The 16,037-nt window shown below is 36.5% G+C and overlaps 1 protein-coding gene across 4 annotated transcripts in view; it reads left to right on the forward strand.

Moving 5' to 3' along the window:
* GTPBP8 (GTP-binding protein 8 (putative)) overlaps window positions 1–16,037 on the forward strand; it is a 25,281-nt gene continuing 9,244 nt past the window's right edge. For 3 of the 4 annotated variants that reach the window (XR_826365.1, XM_010852768.1, XM_010852766.1), the window contains exons 1-5: window positions 1–386; window positions 2,729–2,827; window positions 4,514–4,644; window positions 5,645–5,744; window positions 7,855–7,973. Coding sequence is in view for 3 of the 4 variants with exons in the window: in XM_010852768.1 (XP_010851070.1) it covers window positions 51–386; window positions 2,729–2,827; window positions 4,514–4,644; window positions 5,645–5,744; window positions 7,855–7,973 (785 nt within the window). In the remaining variant the exon portion in view is untranslated. Of the gene's footprint in view, window positions 387–2,728; window positions 2,828–4,513; window positions 4,645–5,644; window positions 5,745–7,854; window positions 7,974–13,601; window positions 13,752–16,037 lie in introns of those variants that run through there. The other variant, XM_010852767.1, reaches the window with a different exon arrangement.

Consider the following 16,037-nt stretch of genomic DNA (forward strand, 5'->3'; position numbering starts at 1 on the left):
TTTCAGACTCTGGGAATGAGGTCCCAAGGTGTGACTTCTAAAAGAGGAAAATGGCAGCGCACCGGCTGCGGCAGAGCGTGGGCAGGCTGTTTGCGATGGGACCGGAACTGGGGAGTGGAAGACGAGCTTTCAGCGCGTTCCAGGCCTTCACGGAGGTTCTACGGCTGCCGAGCAAGCAGCTGACGAAGCTGGTCTTCCCGCTGGAAGAACTCCATGAGCATTTCGTCCCGGGCTCGAGGCCAGACCTTCACCTGAATATCTTCCACCCGAGCCTGGAGGACATCGCGCGGGCGGAGAGTTTCTTCACGGCCTCCGCCCGAAACCGCATCGAGTACCTCACCTCGGCGGTGCGTCTCGACCACGCCCCGGACCTTCACCGCCCCGAGGTGAGCGCCCCAGCTGCCTGCGGGTACTGAGGGCTTGGGCTGTGATTTTGCTATAACCTATTATCAACTAGAGATGCAAATGGTAAAGAACCCTCCTGCCAATGCAGGTAGACATAAAAGACACAGGTTCGATCCGTGGGTCGGGAAGATCCCCTAGGAGGGCATGGCAGCCCACTCCAGTATTCATGCCTGGACTGGACACAGAAGCTTGACAGGCTGAAGCCCACAGGGTCACACAGAGTCGGACACGACTGACGCAGTTTAGCATGCCTGCCTGCATTATCAGCAAACCAGAGAGATTTACTAGCTTTGTATGGACGCGGTATCATTATTGTAACATAAGCAGATATGGGTTTAATTTTTTTGGTGAGTAAGTGAGTGAAAGTCACTCAGTCGTGTCCGACTCTTTGCGACACCATGGACTATACAGACCATGGAATTCTCCAGGCCAGCATACTGGAGTGGGTAGCCGTTCCCTTCGTCAGGGGATCTTCCCAACCCAGGGATTGAACCCAGGTCTCCAGCATTGCAGGCAGATTCTTTACAAGCTGAGCCACAAGGGAAGCCCAATTATTTTGGTAGTGAATATGAAAGACTTTAGAAGGCGATTAAAACATTTATCATTTTTGTTTTTAATTGAAGTAGGGAAAACATGCCGAGACAAACTGGAAAAAGTGAAGAATACAAAAAGTAGAGTAGTTTTACAAATGAAGTGATCCTTATCAGTACATAATTTTCACTCAATCTGAATTTCCTATCATGTGCAAAAAAAAATCATATATAGATGGCAATAATCTGTAAGATTTTCTAAAACAGCTTCAGTGGAATTCAGTGAGTGTGCATTTTATGCATGTCCTATAGTTTAATATTTTGTTCTGTCTGTTAAAAGAAGGCTCAGTTCAGTCGCTCAGCCGTGTCCGATATTTTGCGACCCCATGAATCGCAGCACGCAGGATCTCCGTTATTTGTGATAACGGCACCATTGCTCTGGAACTTTTCCACTCGAACTCTACAATAATTTAAGAGTACATAAATCACTTAATGATTTTGTGACAGCATTGCTTTTCCATTTTTAAATTACTGGACTTTTGTGTAATTTCTTTTTAATTTAGTTTTTTTAATCTATATTATCCGATTTAATCCGGTAGGACATTTGAAATTTATACAGCATCCAAATCAGTTTATTTTGAAGGACTGACCACAGTTTTGCAAAATAAATAACATTGCTGGCTCCTGCTCACTAAATGCCACCCAGTTATACTAATAACCAAAAATGCCCTCATGTTAGTAAAAAACGCCCTTACACATTTCGAAAACACCCCCAGGGGGCGCTACCGCCCTCATTTAGAAGCACTGATTGGTTGTACCTTCTTCAATACTTTTAAAAAGCCAAGCCATGTGTATTAATGGTTGCTATTGCTAAGTCACTTCAGTCGTGTCCGACTCTGTGTGACCCTATAGACGACAGCCCACCAGGCTTCCCCATTCCTGGGATTCTCCAGGCAAGAACACTGGAGTGGGTTAGTCTCAGAAATATTTTGTTGCTTTCTACACTCACACTAAAGGAGAAAAGCTTAAATGGAACAAGAAAGGTCAAGAGAAAGAAATAATTATAATGTTTTAATGGTGTACTTTGAGAGTTTGTGGAGAAATGACTTTAGAGCCAGTTTTGTTGAAACGCATGTAATTGTTAACTTCAAAAAGCTTTGAAAATATGGAATTCTTAATAAATGTTGCAGATGTTCTTGAGTGGCATGTGTAATTAAAAGCACAGGTACAGATATAGATGTCTAGAGTTCAGTTTCCAGCTTCTTCACTTTCTAGCTGTATAATTTTGGGCCAGGTATTGAGCCTCTCTTTGCCTCAGGTTTTCTCACCTGTAAAGTGAGAAAACTTTTACAGTTTATGAGACAGATAATTTATAATATATATATTATATATATAATATATATATAATTTATAATATTATCTGTCTCATAGGGATATTGTAAAGAGTAAATAAGAAAATAACAAGAGCTTTTAAAACAGCACCTGCCACATTGAAATCATTTAATATATAACAGCTGTATATTAGAATTTGAAGGTTGACTAACCATAAGCTACTTTTTTATGGTTAGTCAAGACTGAATAGTATTTACAGGTTTTTACAGTTAATAGTGGGTTGGCCAAAAAGTTCATTTGTGTTTTTCTGTAAGCTGGTACAGTAAAACCCAAATAAACTTTTTGGCCAACCCAGTACAGTATATGATTACATATATATATATATATATACATATATATATACATACATACACACACACGTATAAACTAGTACTCAATTATCTTGTTTTTGCTTGTATAAGGTGTGTTTTATAGGCAGAAGCAATGTTGGAAAATCCTCTCTAATAAAGGCTTTGTTTTCACTTGCCCCAGAGGTTGAAGTTAGAGTCTCCAAAAAACCGGTATGTCAAAATTTAAAACATATCTGAACTACCTCTGAATTGACTAAGATGAATAATAAATATGGGGGGGAGGGGCGGAGGTTAGAAACCATAATTGCTAAGTTCCTAGAAAAGTGATTTATTTCAAACAAGTGCTAATGTAAGACATTTCATTAATGCCTGCATATTTCTCTGAAGAAAACGGAAGTTATTTTAGTAACCTGGCCAGTATCTTGAAGAAATTATCCTTGGTCCAGTCTTTTCTCAAGAGTTATTTCATTGTCATTCTATATTTGCTTCTATGAGAATGCTCATCTAGTTTTATATTGATTTTTAAAGGAAACAGCTTTCAAGTGTATTTTTTTTCCTCCTATAATCTTTTATACCTAGCCAACTCATATATATACACGAATCAGGCACTTCCCAGTTTACCCAGGGCCAAATTTATGTGCCTAATATCCCTGTCTGTCTGCTGTGGTAGATTTTTGTCATTTTCTCATTTCCTCTGCTTCCTTTTCCATAATACAGACTCTACCACTATTTAAGGAACCTTCTCCTCACCCCAGTTCCCCTCACCTTATTATCTATCCTTGGCAAAATGTTCCTAGCAACCCAGGGCTCACTGCCCGAATTTCCTTACATTAGAGCCCTTCCCTGAGGCTTCACTAATCTTTTCTTGCTCCCAGTCTCTTCACATAGTTGATTCCCTGATACTACCGCTGATGATTGTAGTCACTTGTTAACCCTCCTATCCTTACTCCCTTGTGCCCTGCCTCATCAAATGTCTGTCGTAGTTCAACTCTCACTTCTAGGTAGGGGTGTTTCCTTTCTGCTGTGAGAAGACAATGGAAGAACTATATTCTTGACATTTCTAATCTGTAATTCTAAGGTTATTTTCCTATAGATAGACACACAAGCTGCCTTGGGAACCTAAGCATCATTTATAAAACCTTCCTGAGTTCTGAACAATTGACTTTTAAAATTGTTTGTCATAATTTTTCCTTTTCTAATTAATAAATGTCCGTGGACAGAAAACCACATGAATAAACTATTTTGATCACCTTTACATTAATTGTAGTTGCACAGGTACTTTACAGTTGTACATGCTTTTTTAAAAAATGGCTTAATGAAAGCACCAAACCCATCTAATAAAACATGCAAATTGATTTTAGGCAAGTAATAGTCTAGCTACAGTATCAAACTTTGCATCTAGTTTTTATGAAAACCTGTATGACAGTAAGCATTTAATTTATCCTGTTTGTGCCATAATTCATATAAAGTGGAGATAATTCTTTAAAGTGGAAATATATTATTCATCAGAGAATATTGACTAATGCAGCCATACTATTTAGACCAGTATAACTTTTTCACTGAGAGAGAACTAATGATTTCACTGAGAGAGACCTAATGAAATAGGAAAACTTGAAAATTTTGCCTGTGTATTTCTAATATGGAATTTGAAGTTCTTAAATCATATAGATTCTCTTAAAAAAAAATGAATTGGAAGGAGGAAGTAGAATCATCTAAGTTTATATCCAGCCGCTTCTCTTCTGTTTCTTTTTCCTGTATCGTCATCTGCATAGGGTTATGTACAGAATACTTTTATGCTTTTAATAAGTAATTATTGATTGAACAGAAAATATTTTGAGTCATGAAATATATAAAAGACATATTTTAAGAAACTTATTTTTACATTTACTTCATCAGGGCCATACAAAGAAACTTAATTTTTACAAAGTTGGAAAATACTTTACATTGGTGGACATGCCAGGTTATGGCTATAGAGCACCTGAAGATTTCGTTGACATGGTAGAAACCTACCTAAAAGAACGAAAGAAGTAAGAAGCTTTTTTTATCTTATAATTGTTATATTTAACCCCTAAACATGTTTTCATGAATAGAACATTCTACACATGATGAACCCTTCCGTTTTATCAAATAACTTTTCTAGAAAGTGTACTTTATTCTCATAATATTCTGAACTATTTCAGAGGAAGGTATACACTGTCTGCTTAGTGTTTTTTCCTGTAAATTAGGTTAAACTTAAATTCAATTGTTTTCCTATATTGAGACTATAAGTAGTACAGCAGCAGACTTTATTAATTTTTTATACCAAACTCTTAGTTGGCTGTTTTTAAAAATGAAACTTGTTGGTTAATGTGGTGTTTACCAGATTTAAATAAACTTCAGTAAATTCTGGTTATTCTTAAAATACTTCTGACATCACAGCCTCGATAAATACTACTTTTATTTGTCTCCATAGGTAGCCAGGTAGCAGGTCTATGTTTCAAGCATTGCTGAATATATGGAAAAATTAATGTTAAACTTTTGAAGTATTAAAAAATGTTTATAAGTAATTTGCTTGTTGTATCTTTACATAGAAGCTAAGATAAAATACTTACATAAGAAAATACAAAATGTAATGTGTTTGGTTTTGTTATCTACTAGTCTTAAAGTAATATTTGAAGACTTAGACACTTTTATGGTAACTTATAGTTAACTGGGTCCCTGTTTCATTCTCCTGCTAGAATTCAGTCTCTTAGAAGAAGGGGCTCATTCATCTTTGTATCCAGTTCTAGGCAGAAAGTCATATGTTCAGTATATGCTATTGAAATAATATTAATGAGTCCAGCTATTGAACGTAACCAACACTGAGACCTATTGGAACTAGGATGGACTTCATGGTAAATTGAGAATTCCTTTTGCCTAAAGAAATTTTTAAATTTTGATCTGATAATTTTTCAAAAGACAATTTCTTAGTGTAGTGAAGGTTGGGGTGGGGGAAATGAATAAGTATATTTTTCTTTGCTGTTAATCTTCATTTCTGCATTCCTACAGTTTGATGAGAACATTTTTATTAGTGGATAGTGTTGTTGGAATTCAAAAAGCAGACAATATTGCCATAGAAATGTGTGAAGAATTTGCATTACCTTATGTGGTAAGTATTTCTTTTGACTCATGGTTGCACTCAGAAATATGAGTTCCCTGTGTGTCTGTCTTTTTAATAAATGAGTAGGTCTCTCTTCCTCAAAAGATAAAGGAGTACCTTTTAAACTGTCTTTTCAATTATTAGCCATTAATATTTAAATAAGTTCTGTGGTACTTTTATTCCCTTTCCTTCTCCTAGCTTTTAAATTCTCAAAATTATAGTCAAAGTTTTCTATTCATGTAGTGATTATAAATGCTTTTCCTTGTTTTGTTTTTTTTGTTTGTTTTTTCTTTTTTAAATAACTATAAATATTTGCTAAAACTCCTTAGTAGCTCTTTAACAGCAGCTTGACAGATAGTACTTATCAGAATATAAATGAAACTACAACTGAAAAATTTGCTAATTTGGAATTTAAGAACATCACAAAAGTTTAGTAGGCTCCATCACACAAAGGTAGGATGTTTATATTCTTAAGGAAAAGAAAATTTCTTATGAGAATATCTTACCAGTTCTTTCTGTTGTTTACCCTAGAATAGAATACAGATTGGTAGGTTGGTATCCTACCAATTCTGTTTTGTATGTTTTTCAGATTAAATGGCAATCTTCAAGTTCCTCAGAGAGGAACTTATAATTTGGTTTCAAAAAATGTCAGAAAACCACTAAAATGTAGTGGTTTTGCAGTTTAATGCAAATCAAACCATGTTACCAGTCAAAAAGCTGTTTGTATTTGTGGAGTTATGGAATTCTTGGGGTTTGCAAATGCCCTTTGAAATATTAGAGGTAATTTATAGTTATGAGGAACCAAAGGTTGATACACATAGTCTACATAGTAAAAAAAAAAAAGCCCAAAATTTCCCCAACCAGTTTTATTGATAATTTGATAATTTACTCCTAATTTGATATCATGGATATCATTTTGTGAAATCATATTTTTTCCTCAGTTTTAACTTTAAGAAAATATTAGCCTTTTTCTTTGTAAAAGAAGTTGTGATAGAGGAATTAGGTATCAGCATATTTCTCTTTATGAAGAAAGACTTGTACTTTCTGCTTCTCACTCCTTCTGCCATTAATATTTTTTATGCTGTACAGTTGATTTATAATCATTATATTTTATTTTAATCATGTATATATTTTTATAACTAGCATAAATGATTAGTCAAGAAATTTAATTTTATAGAAATTTCCCAGGAAAACTTCTGAAAAATACATCAAGGTTTTTACTTTTTAATTAATTTTGTAATCATCATGCCTTGACCTTTTTCTAGTATATAATTGTCTTTGAGTAAGTAAATTATTTAAAGTATTATATTTGCTGTTAACCCTAGTAAATTCTAGGGTTACTTGGAGTATAACTTTATTTAAGTTGGAATATAACTACAGTGGCTACAACCTACAAATAGCCTGATTTCTGATTTTTTCTTTAAATTTAACGTACAAGGTAGAACAATTCAGTATTTCAAAAATGATTATAAATCAGCAGTTTTATGTGTATCAACCTAATAATACTTCTGTGTCTTAGACCACAAAATAAATAGTGATCACATGAAACATTTGGTATATAGCAATGGCAAATATGGCCCCAGGGTTCTTTTCACTGGTCTTGAATCCAAGATATATGGCCCTGTGTGGTTAAACAGCAAACACATAGCGTATGCTTTCTATATTGCATACATTAATTTATTTAATCTTTACAGCAGCTCCTTTAGAAAGTATTGCTTTTATTTTATAGATGAGGAAACAAGTACAGAGAAATTAAGAAACTTGCATAGGTCACCTAGTTGTTATTGAAATTTTGTAACTAAAATGTATAAAACTGTATATTAAGAAATAACAGTTGACCCTTGAACAGTATGGGAATTAGGGGCGCCAACCCTCCTTTCAGTCGCAAATCCAAGTTTAACTTTCAGCCAGCCTTTCCTATTCAAGGTTCTTCTGTATTGATGGTTCCTCCATATTGGCAGCTCCATATCCATGGATTTAATCAACCATAGATCATGTAATATTGTGGTATTTACTGTTGAAAATATCTGCATATAAGTGCACCTTTGCAGTTTAACCCCATGTTGCTCAAGGTCCACTGTACTTTATTTCTAATGCTTAAATATTTGTTTTCCTACAGATGGTATTAACAAAAATTGACAAACCTTCCAAGGGACATCTTTTAAAACAAGTGCTTCAGATCCAGAAATTTGTTGACACTAAAACACAAGGATGTTTTCCTCAGTTGTTCCCTGTAAGGTAAGAGTTGAATTGTCTTTATATGCTGACATATAACTTTATGTGCTAACAACCTTTAGCATTAAATCAGTGTTTCTGAAATTGAGGTATCCTTTTAAGATTAGAGGAGTTTGGAAGACTCTGCACTTAGCCATAATTTATTGGCTTTTATTTTATCAAGACTTTTTTTTCCTCCCTTCTATTCTTTCTTCTGTCTGCAGATTCTTGATGAATCTTCCCTGTAGTGTCTTCATGATTTTTCTACTTCAGCCTATTTCAACCCTAGACCACATCAAGCTGTAAAGGATAAGAATTTTGTTTTTAAAGGACCATATGTAAGAAAGAAATGCTTCATATAAGCTAGAATTAAGCATTGGTAGCAACTTTTCACTTTCATGCATTGGAGAAGGAAATGGCAACCCACTCCAGTGTTCTTGCCTGGAGAATCCCCGGGACGGGGGAGCCTGGTGGGCTGCCGTCTATGGGGTCACACAGAGTCAGACGCGACTGAAGCGACTTAGCAGCAGCAGCAGACAGGATGGTTATTTCCTGAGCCAGCAATTTTTGTTAGATGTGGTTTAGCAATGAAACATGAGTTTTTACTTTCAGTGTACACTTTGGATACAGTATGTAACCTGTATTATAGCAGAAATACAGTGCCATTCCTGTGTGATTTTCTGACTCTGACTTCTTTGTGGAAAGCACTATGATAGTTCCTACAAGAAATTACATGAAACTCTCCTCTAAGCAGTCATTCTAGTTCCTATCGATCCAGATCACAATTGTCTGTATGAATATGCAGTCGAAGTCTGTCTTTATTCATTTCTACAAAATGCTTTTCCCCCTTGACTTACATTTAAGTATTTATCCTGTTCATTTGTCTGTGTCTGATAGATACAGTGGAAACTCCTATGGGCAGGAATGAAATCCTGTTTCTTCTTAGAGCCCTGAGCATTGTCTCAGAAAAATAATTGCTTTCTTTTAAATGTTTAATAAGAAGGAAGTGAGACTTCAGCTAAAAAGGTAAAATAAACACAAGATGGGCAAATTATGGCCTAACAGCTGCATTTATTGGGAATAAAAAAAGTTTTAGTTGACTGTAAGTAAGTAAGTAAGTAAGGTCGCTCAGTCGTGACCTACTCTTTGCGACCCTGTGGACTGTAGCCCACCAGGCTCCTCTGTCCATAGGATTCTCCAGGCAAGAATATTAGAGTGGGTTGCCATTTAGGCTGAGTTTAATAATATAATGAGGCTGGGGAAAAACTGACAAGGTTGTCTTGAGCTACAGTGTTAGAATTATAGTGTTCAAAACAAGGGAGTGATCAAACAGTAGTCTCATACTGCTTTAAGCTGTATACTCTCAGTTCAGTCAAGTTTTATTGTGGCTTGACATTAAGAACTAGAGCCATCTGAAAACAGATGGTCTTGGGGGAGGTTATATCACTGCTGCTGCTGCTGCTAATTCACTTCAGTCGTGTCCGACTCTGTGCGACCCCATAGACAGCAGCCCACCAGGCTCCGCCATCCCTGGGACTCTCCAGGCAAGAACACTGGAGTGGGTTGCCATTTCCTTCTCCAGGTTATGTCACTAGATCATTCTAAACACTTAATTGATCCACAAAGTAAGCATCTCTGTTTCACAGATACATTACAGGTCAGAGAAGTGAAGGGAGTTTCAGAGAAGCATTTGCTGATATAGAAAGAGCATGGACCTCAAGGGTCAGACAGCCATGGTTTTGCATGGTTCCTCTACTTCTTGGCAATAGCTTTTAAAGCAACTTATTTCATTTTTTGAGGAAAAATGTGGTTAGGAGGATTAAATAAAATATATTGTGACTGATGTACACATATTAACCACATAATAAAATTAGTTTCTTTCCTTCCCAAAAGTCAGTCAATGGCAAGGTCAGGCCAACAAGCTGGACTAATAGATTCTCAGTACTTTTTAGAGGTGTTCGCTTCTTTAGATAGGCTGACATTTTCTGCTGCATGACCTTTGAATACTGTGCCACCATACTGACTAAGTGACTAAGGTACTGCAGAAGCCACGCAGTTCTCAAGGTCTTACGAATTGAGACACACACAGGAGGTGCTAGCTTTCAAGAACTTCAACGTTCAGGATACCACACTGACCACATACAGGAAGTTGTCAGACTATAGTTCTCAAAACCCAATTCAGATAGTAGAGTTATTTATACTCCTTGCTTTTATTTCCTTGACCAAGCCCCAGTACATCCTCCAAAAGGGAATTCGACCTAGTTATAAAATACTTATTATAAAATAAGACAGGTTTTATTTCCTCCTCTTTCTGTATGATCTTGGTAGGAGAAAGGTGGAAGTGTAGGTAGACATGTAGTCCAGCAAGGTTTGGCCTTTAAGCCTGGTGGCAACAGTTTTAAGTGCTCACCTTCATGTCTGAACTCTACCCCAACTGAGTTAGAGAAATAAAACTGATGAAAGGCCCCTAAAGTTTGATGCTGGGATCAATCTGTTTTTATAACTGGTATGGAAGAAATATATAAGTAGGCACAATATAATTGCTTCTGTGGTTTTCATGCAAATGAGAACTGATTCTTAGGACAGAGAAAATCATGAATTGACAAAAATGTTGCAAATGAGTTCATGGTGCCATAGTTAGTGTGTAGACTATCCAACTTGTATCTCTTCTTTAAACCATACATGTGTAACTTCAGTTATAATTGAGAATCAGTATGGAGGCAGCTTTATCAAAGAGAATTAGCAACACAGCAGAGAATATTTTACCTGTTTATATACACATATACACCATGTAAGTAAAGGCCGCCCAGTCGTGTCCGACTCTTTGCGACCCCGTGGACTGTAGCCCACCAGGCTTCTCCGTCCATGGGATTCTCCAGGCAAGAATACTGGAGTTGGTTACCATTTCCTTCTCCAGGGGATCTCCCCGACCCAGGGATCAAACCTGGGTCTCCCACATTGGAGGCAGATGCTTTAACCTCTGAGCCACCAGGGAAGCCCCCATATACACCATGCTGCTAAGTCACTTCAGTCGTGTCCGACTCTGTGCGACCCCATAGACAGCAGCCCACCAGGCTCCCCCGTCCCTGGGATTCTCCAGGAAAGAACACTGGAGTGGGTTGCCATTTCCTTCTGCAGTGCATGAAAGTGAAAAGTGAAAGTGAAGTCAAAGCAACCCCATGGACTGCAGCCTACCAGGCTCCTCCATCCATGGGATTTTCCAGGCAAGAGTACTAGAGTGGGGTGCCATTGCCTTCTCCGCATATACACCATACCTGCATCCATAAAAGTCATAGTGTCTTCATAAAAGTCTGTGTATCCCAAGAAACCATGTTTTCACTTCCATGCTGACAAATGGATGAACGGATATGGATATGGATAGATACAGTAAGACAGATCAATAATAGACACAATAATGGTGACAGTGATTTTTTTTTAATCATGAAAAGTCTGTATTATTATGGTCATTTAATCTTTGTCACAAAAAGAACAAATTAAAGAGATCAGAATTTTAGTCTGGGAAATAAAAAGCAAAATAGAAGATATTCCAATGGCATTTTTCACAGAAACAGAATAGTCTGAAAATCTATGTGGAACCACAGGTGACCCTGGATAGCCAAAGCCATCTTAAGAAAGAACAAAGCTGGTGGTATCACACTTCCTGATTTCAAACTGTGTCACAAAAGCTGTAGTAATGAAACAGTATGGTATTGGCATAAAAACAGATATATAGGTCAGTGGAACAGAATAGAGAGCTCAGAAATAAACCCATGCATATATGAGTGGTTAATTTTCAAAGTCAAGAATATACAATGGGGAAAGGACAGTCTCTTCAATAAATGGTGCTGGAAAAACTGGACAAACACATGCAAAAGAATGACACTAGGTACTATCTTACACCATACATGAAAATTAACTCAAAATGGAAAAGTACTTGAATGTAAGACATGAAACCATAAAATTCCTAGAAGAAATTACACTGTAAGCTCCTTGACATCACTCTTAAGTGGTGAGTTTTTGGATCTGACTCCAAAAGTAAGTGGGACTATATTAAACTAAAAGTTTCTGCACAGCAAAGAAAATTATCAACAAAATGAAAAGTCAGCCTAATCAAAGGAAGAAGATATTTGCAAGTCATATTTCTGATAGGGGTTAATATCCAAAATATATAAAGAACTCATACAACTCAATGATAAAAAAAAAAAAAAAATTAAAAAATAGACACAGGATCTGAATAGACATTTTTCCAAAGACATACAGATAGCTAACAGGAGCATGAAATCATCCTCAACATCACTAATCATCATGGAAATCCAAATCAAAACCACAGTGAGGTATCACCTCACACCTGTTAGAATGCTGTTATCAAAAAGATAAGACATAAGTTTCGGCATGAATATAGAGAAAAGGGAATCCTTGTGTACTGTTGGTAGGAATGTAAATTGGTGCCGTCCATAAAGAAAACAGTATTGATTGCTCAAAAAACTAAAAATAGAACTACCATATGATCCATGAATTACACTCCTGGGTATACATGTGAAGAAAATGAAAACATTAATTTGAAAAGATATGTGTACCCCCATGCTCATTACAGCATTATTTTCAATAGTCAGAATTTGAAAACAAGTGTCCCTCAGTGGATGAATGGACAGAGAAGATGTGGTACTGTACAGTTGACCCTTGAACAATGTGAGGGGTTAAGGGTTCTGACCCTTAGCCCAGTCAGAAATCCAAGTATAACTTATAGTTGACCTGCCATAGCCGTATTTCCTCCAAATCCCTGGATTCAACCAACTGGATGTACCACTGTGGTATTTACCATTGTAAAACATCCACATGTAAGTGGATAGACACAGATTGAATCCACAGTTTTCAAGGGTCATGATGTATACACAAATGGAATACTATTCAGCCACCAAAAAGGAGGAGATCTTGCCATTTGAGAAGACATGAATGTACCTTGAGAGCATTATGCTAAGTGACATAAGTCAGAGAAAGGCAAGTAATGTGTGATTTCACTTACATGTGGAATATTAAAAAATAAGCTCAGGTGAGAAGAGATTCGTAGTTGCCAGAGGTAAGAGCTTGGGGGTAAGAAAAATGGGTGAAGGTCAAAAGGTACTAACTCCCAGTTATAAAATAAACCTTGGGGATGGTATAATATACAATATAGTTACCACAGTTAGTAATGCTGTATTGCATATTTGAAAGTCGCTAAGAGAGTATTTCGTAAAAGTCCTCAACACAAGAAAAAAAAAATTGTTTACTATAAATGGTGGCAGGTGTAACTAGACTTATTGTGGTGATCATTTTGCAATATGTACAAATATTGAATCATTGTATCTCTGAAACTAATGTTGTATGTCAGTTATACCACAATAATAATAACTTGGTCTGGAAAATAAAAAGCAAAATAGCAGATACGAAGTTTTTAGAATCATGAAGGAAATAGATCAGATGATGTGATCACCAGATTTAAAATATTACAAGAGGTGCTGAGGAAGAGAGGAAAGGTATGACAAATTAAGACATCCTGTTTCACACCCAGAACTCACAGGAGTTTGTAAATAGATTTTAAGTTAGGTGAATTCAGATCTGTTACTACCTCTGAAGTAAGGAAGAAAATGATCTTTTTTTTTTTTCCCCTCACAGTGCTATGACCTATTCTGGAATCCATCTGCTGAGATGCTTTATAGCAGATATAACAGGAAATCTTAAGACTACTGGCTTCTAATTTAGTTGAAGATTCAAAATTGTTTGTGCCAACTGCAGTTAAAGACAGAATTTCAACATTGTTTTAAATGTTGTGTATCTGTAACTTGCAGAAGGATCACTTCAGCTTTAAAACCTGCATATGTCCAAAGGAAGAATTAATTTGTGCCTATAGGGGCAGAAAGGTTTATACATGATTGAGTTATGCTGTTCATTAGAAGAGATACCAGCAGTTTTTAACAAACTGACAAACAAGACCATATAGAAGTCCATAAAATGAAAATCTGTTTCCTACCGTGTAGATGATAGAGTGTTAGTTACTCAGTCGTGTCTGACTCTTTGTAACCCTATGAACTGTATGTAGCCTGCCAGGCTCCTCTGTCCACAGCATTCTCCAGGCGAGGATACTAGAGTGGGTAGCCATTCCCTTCTCCAGGGGATCCTCCTGACAAGGGATTGAAGTTGCGTCTCCTGCATTGCAGGCACATTCTTTATTGTCTGAGCCATCAGGGTAGCCCCTACTGTGTGTAGGTGACGGTTTGCCATATTATTGGGTTTTTGTCTTTTAAAGGAATATCTATTACTCTATTTTTTTAAATATTACAATGCACTAGGTAAAAAGGGGCTACTTTTTTGTTAAGCACTGATAGATGGGTTGAAGGTAAATTCTTATGTTGTTGTTCAGTCACCAAGTTGTGTCTTGACTGCCACCCCATGGACTGTTGCACACCAAGCTTCCCTGTCCTTCACTATCTTCCAGAGTTTGTTCAAATTTATGTCCATTGAGTCAGTGATGCTATCTAACCATCTCATCCTCTGCCACCCTCTTCTCCTTTTACCTTCAATCTTTCCCAGCATCAGGGTCTTTATATGTATGGCTATAACTTATCATTTTTTTGGAGACATCATTTGAATATAACAAAAATTATTCTTGATAAAATTTCAATCAGTCCATAATGGAAATACCACTTATTTCAGACTGAGGTCAGTCACTTTCACAGGGTTCAGAATCAGAAGACCAGAATTCAAGTTCCAGTTCTGATACTTACTATACGTTGGATGTTTCTGAACTTTTTTTGTAACTCTACCTCAGAAGCTATGAAGATTAAAATATGAAAAGAACATCTATTTATTCTATATATTTGTAAAGCAAAACCAATTCAAGTATATAGCAAAACTCATGGGTAGATTTATCACAGAATACATCCTGTCATGGAGGAAGTAACATTTTATCTAGGTTAAGACCAAAGAAGAAAGTTTTAGGTATGAAAGTTGATTTGCACAGGGCAAGAAAAAACAGTTGATGGGATAGTTTATAAATGGAGTCTTCCCATTAGGATTCAGAATGGAAAGATAAAGCCTTACTTTGGACTAATGTTAGTGGAAAATATTTTTATGAAGGTGTTACTGACCTAGTCATACAAGTGGTTTAGCTTTTCAGAGTGAGGCTGTATATTAAAATGTTATAGCAATAGCATTGGATAAAAAATTAATGCTATAAAACAACTTTGACTTTTAGAAAATTCAGTTCTGAATATGTTTTCAGTTTTATAGTTAATACTACTGGTTTATTCTAACCAGCAGTGATTTAAAAAAAACTTTTAATATGGGCATTCACCAAGTGAAATATATATTGATAGTAACAACAAAATTATCTTAAAAGGCATCTTTCTGCCTGCCAGTGTTACTGTACAGTTTGTCTTAGCCTTGGCTTTTGTTCTCCTAAAAGGAGGGTCCAAGACAAAAGCTTGTGTCCAGTAATTTATTGGGGATGTGATTCCAGGGAACAGGAATGAAGGGGAAATGAAACAGATGGAAGGAAAGCCAATCAAGGATTCATTGACTTGGAAACAACATAGCTCTAGGGCTTGATCTTGAGGGATCTGTGGAACCTTATGAAATGTGCCTCTGAATTGTCTTTGAAGGGGGATTAGCAAGTTGTGTATACCCAAATGCCAAGCAGTCCTATAGCTTGTCAGAGGCACGAAGGCAAGGTGAGGTCGTCCAGTCCTGCTTGAGACTGGTTATGATAGTAGTGGCTGCAGTAAGAGGCCAAGATTTGAAGTGACACGAGAGGTCTACCACACTGCTCTGACAAATGACCAGAGTGTGTTAATGCCACCAGAAGGGATTAAATTGGTATTTACTATGATGATGCTAATGATTATTTTCTAATTTACTGGGTAAGTTATGGTTTTGTAAATTTAAAACTTAAAACATGTGAATTTGTTTGGGAAAAAAAATAGAATACCATGTTCCTTATTTTTACCAACTTAGGGACACATGAAGCTCTTTACTGTTTTTCCCAGAATTTTAAGGGGCAGATGGGAAAAGGAGATAAACATACTCCAAAGGAACATTAATTAAATAGGAAAA

This window comes from Bison bison, unplaced genomic scaffold, assembly GCF_000754665.1.
Source record: "Bison bison bison isolate TAMUID 2011002044 unplaced genomic scaffold, Bison_UMD1.0 scf7180017864314, whole genome shotgun sequence".
Lineage (NCBI taxonomy): Eukaryota > Metazoa > Chordata > Mammalia > Artiodactyla > Bovidae > Bison > Bison bison.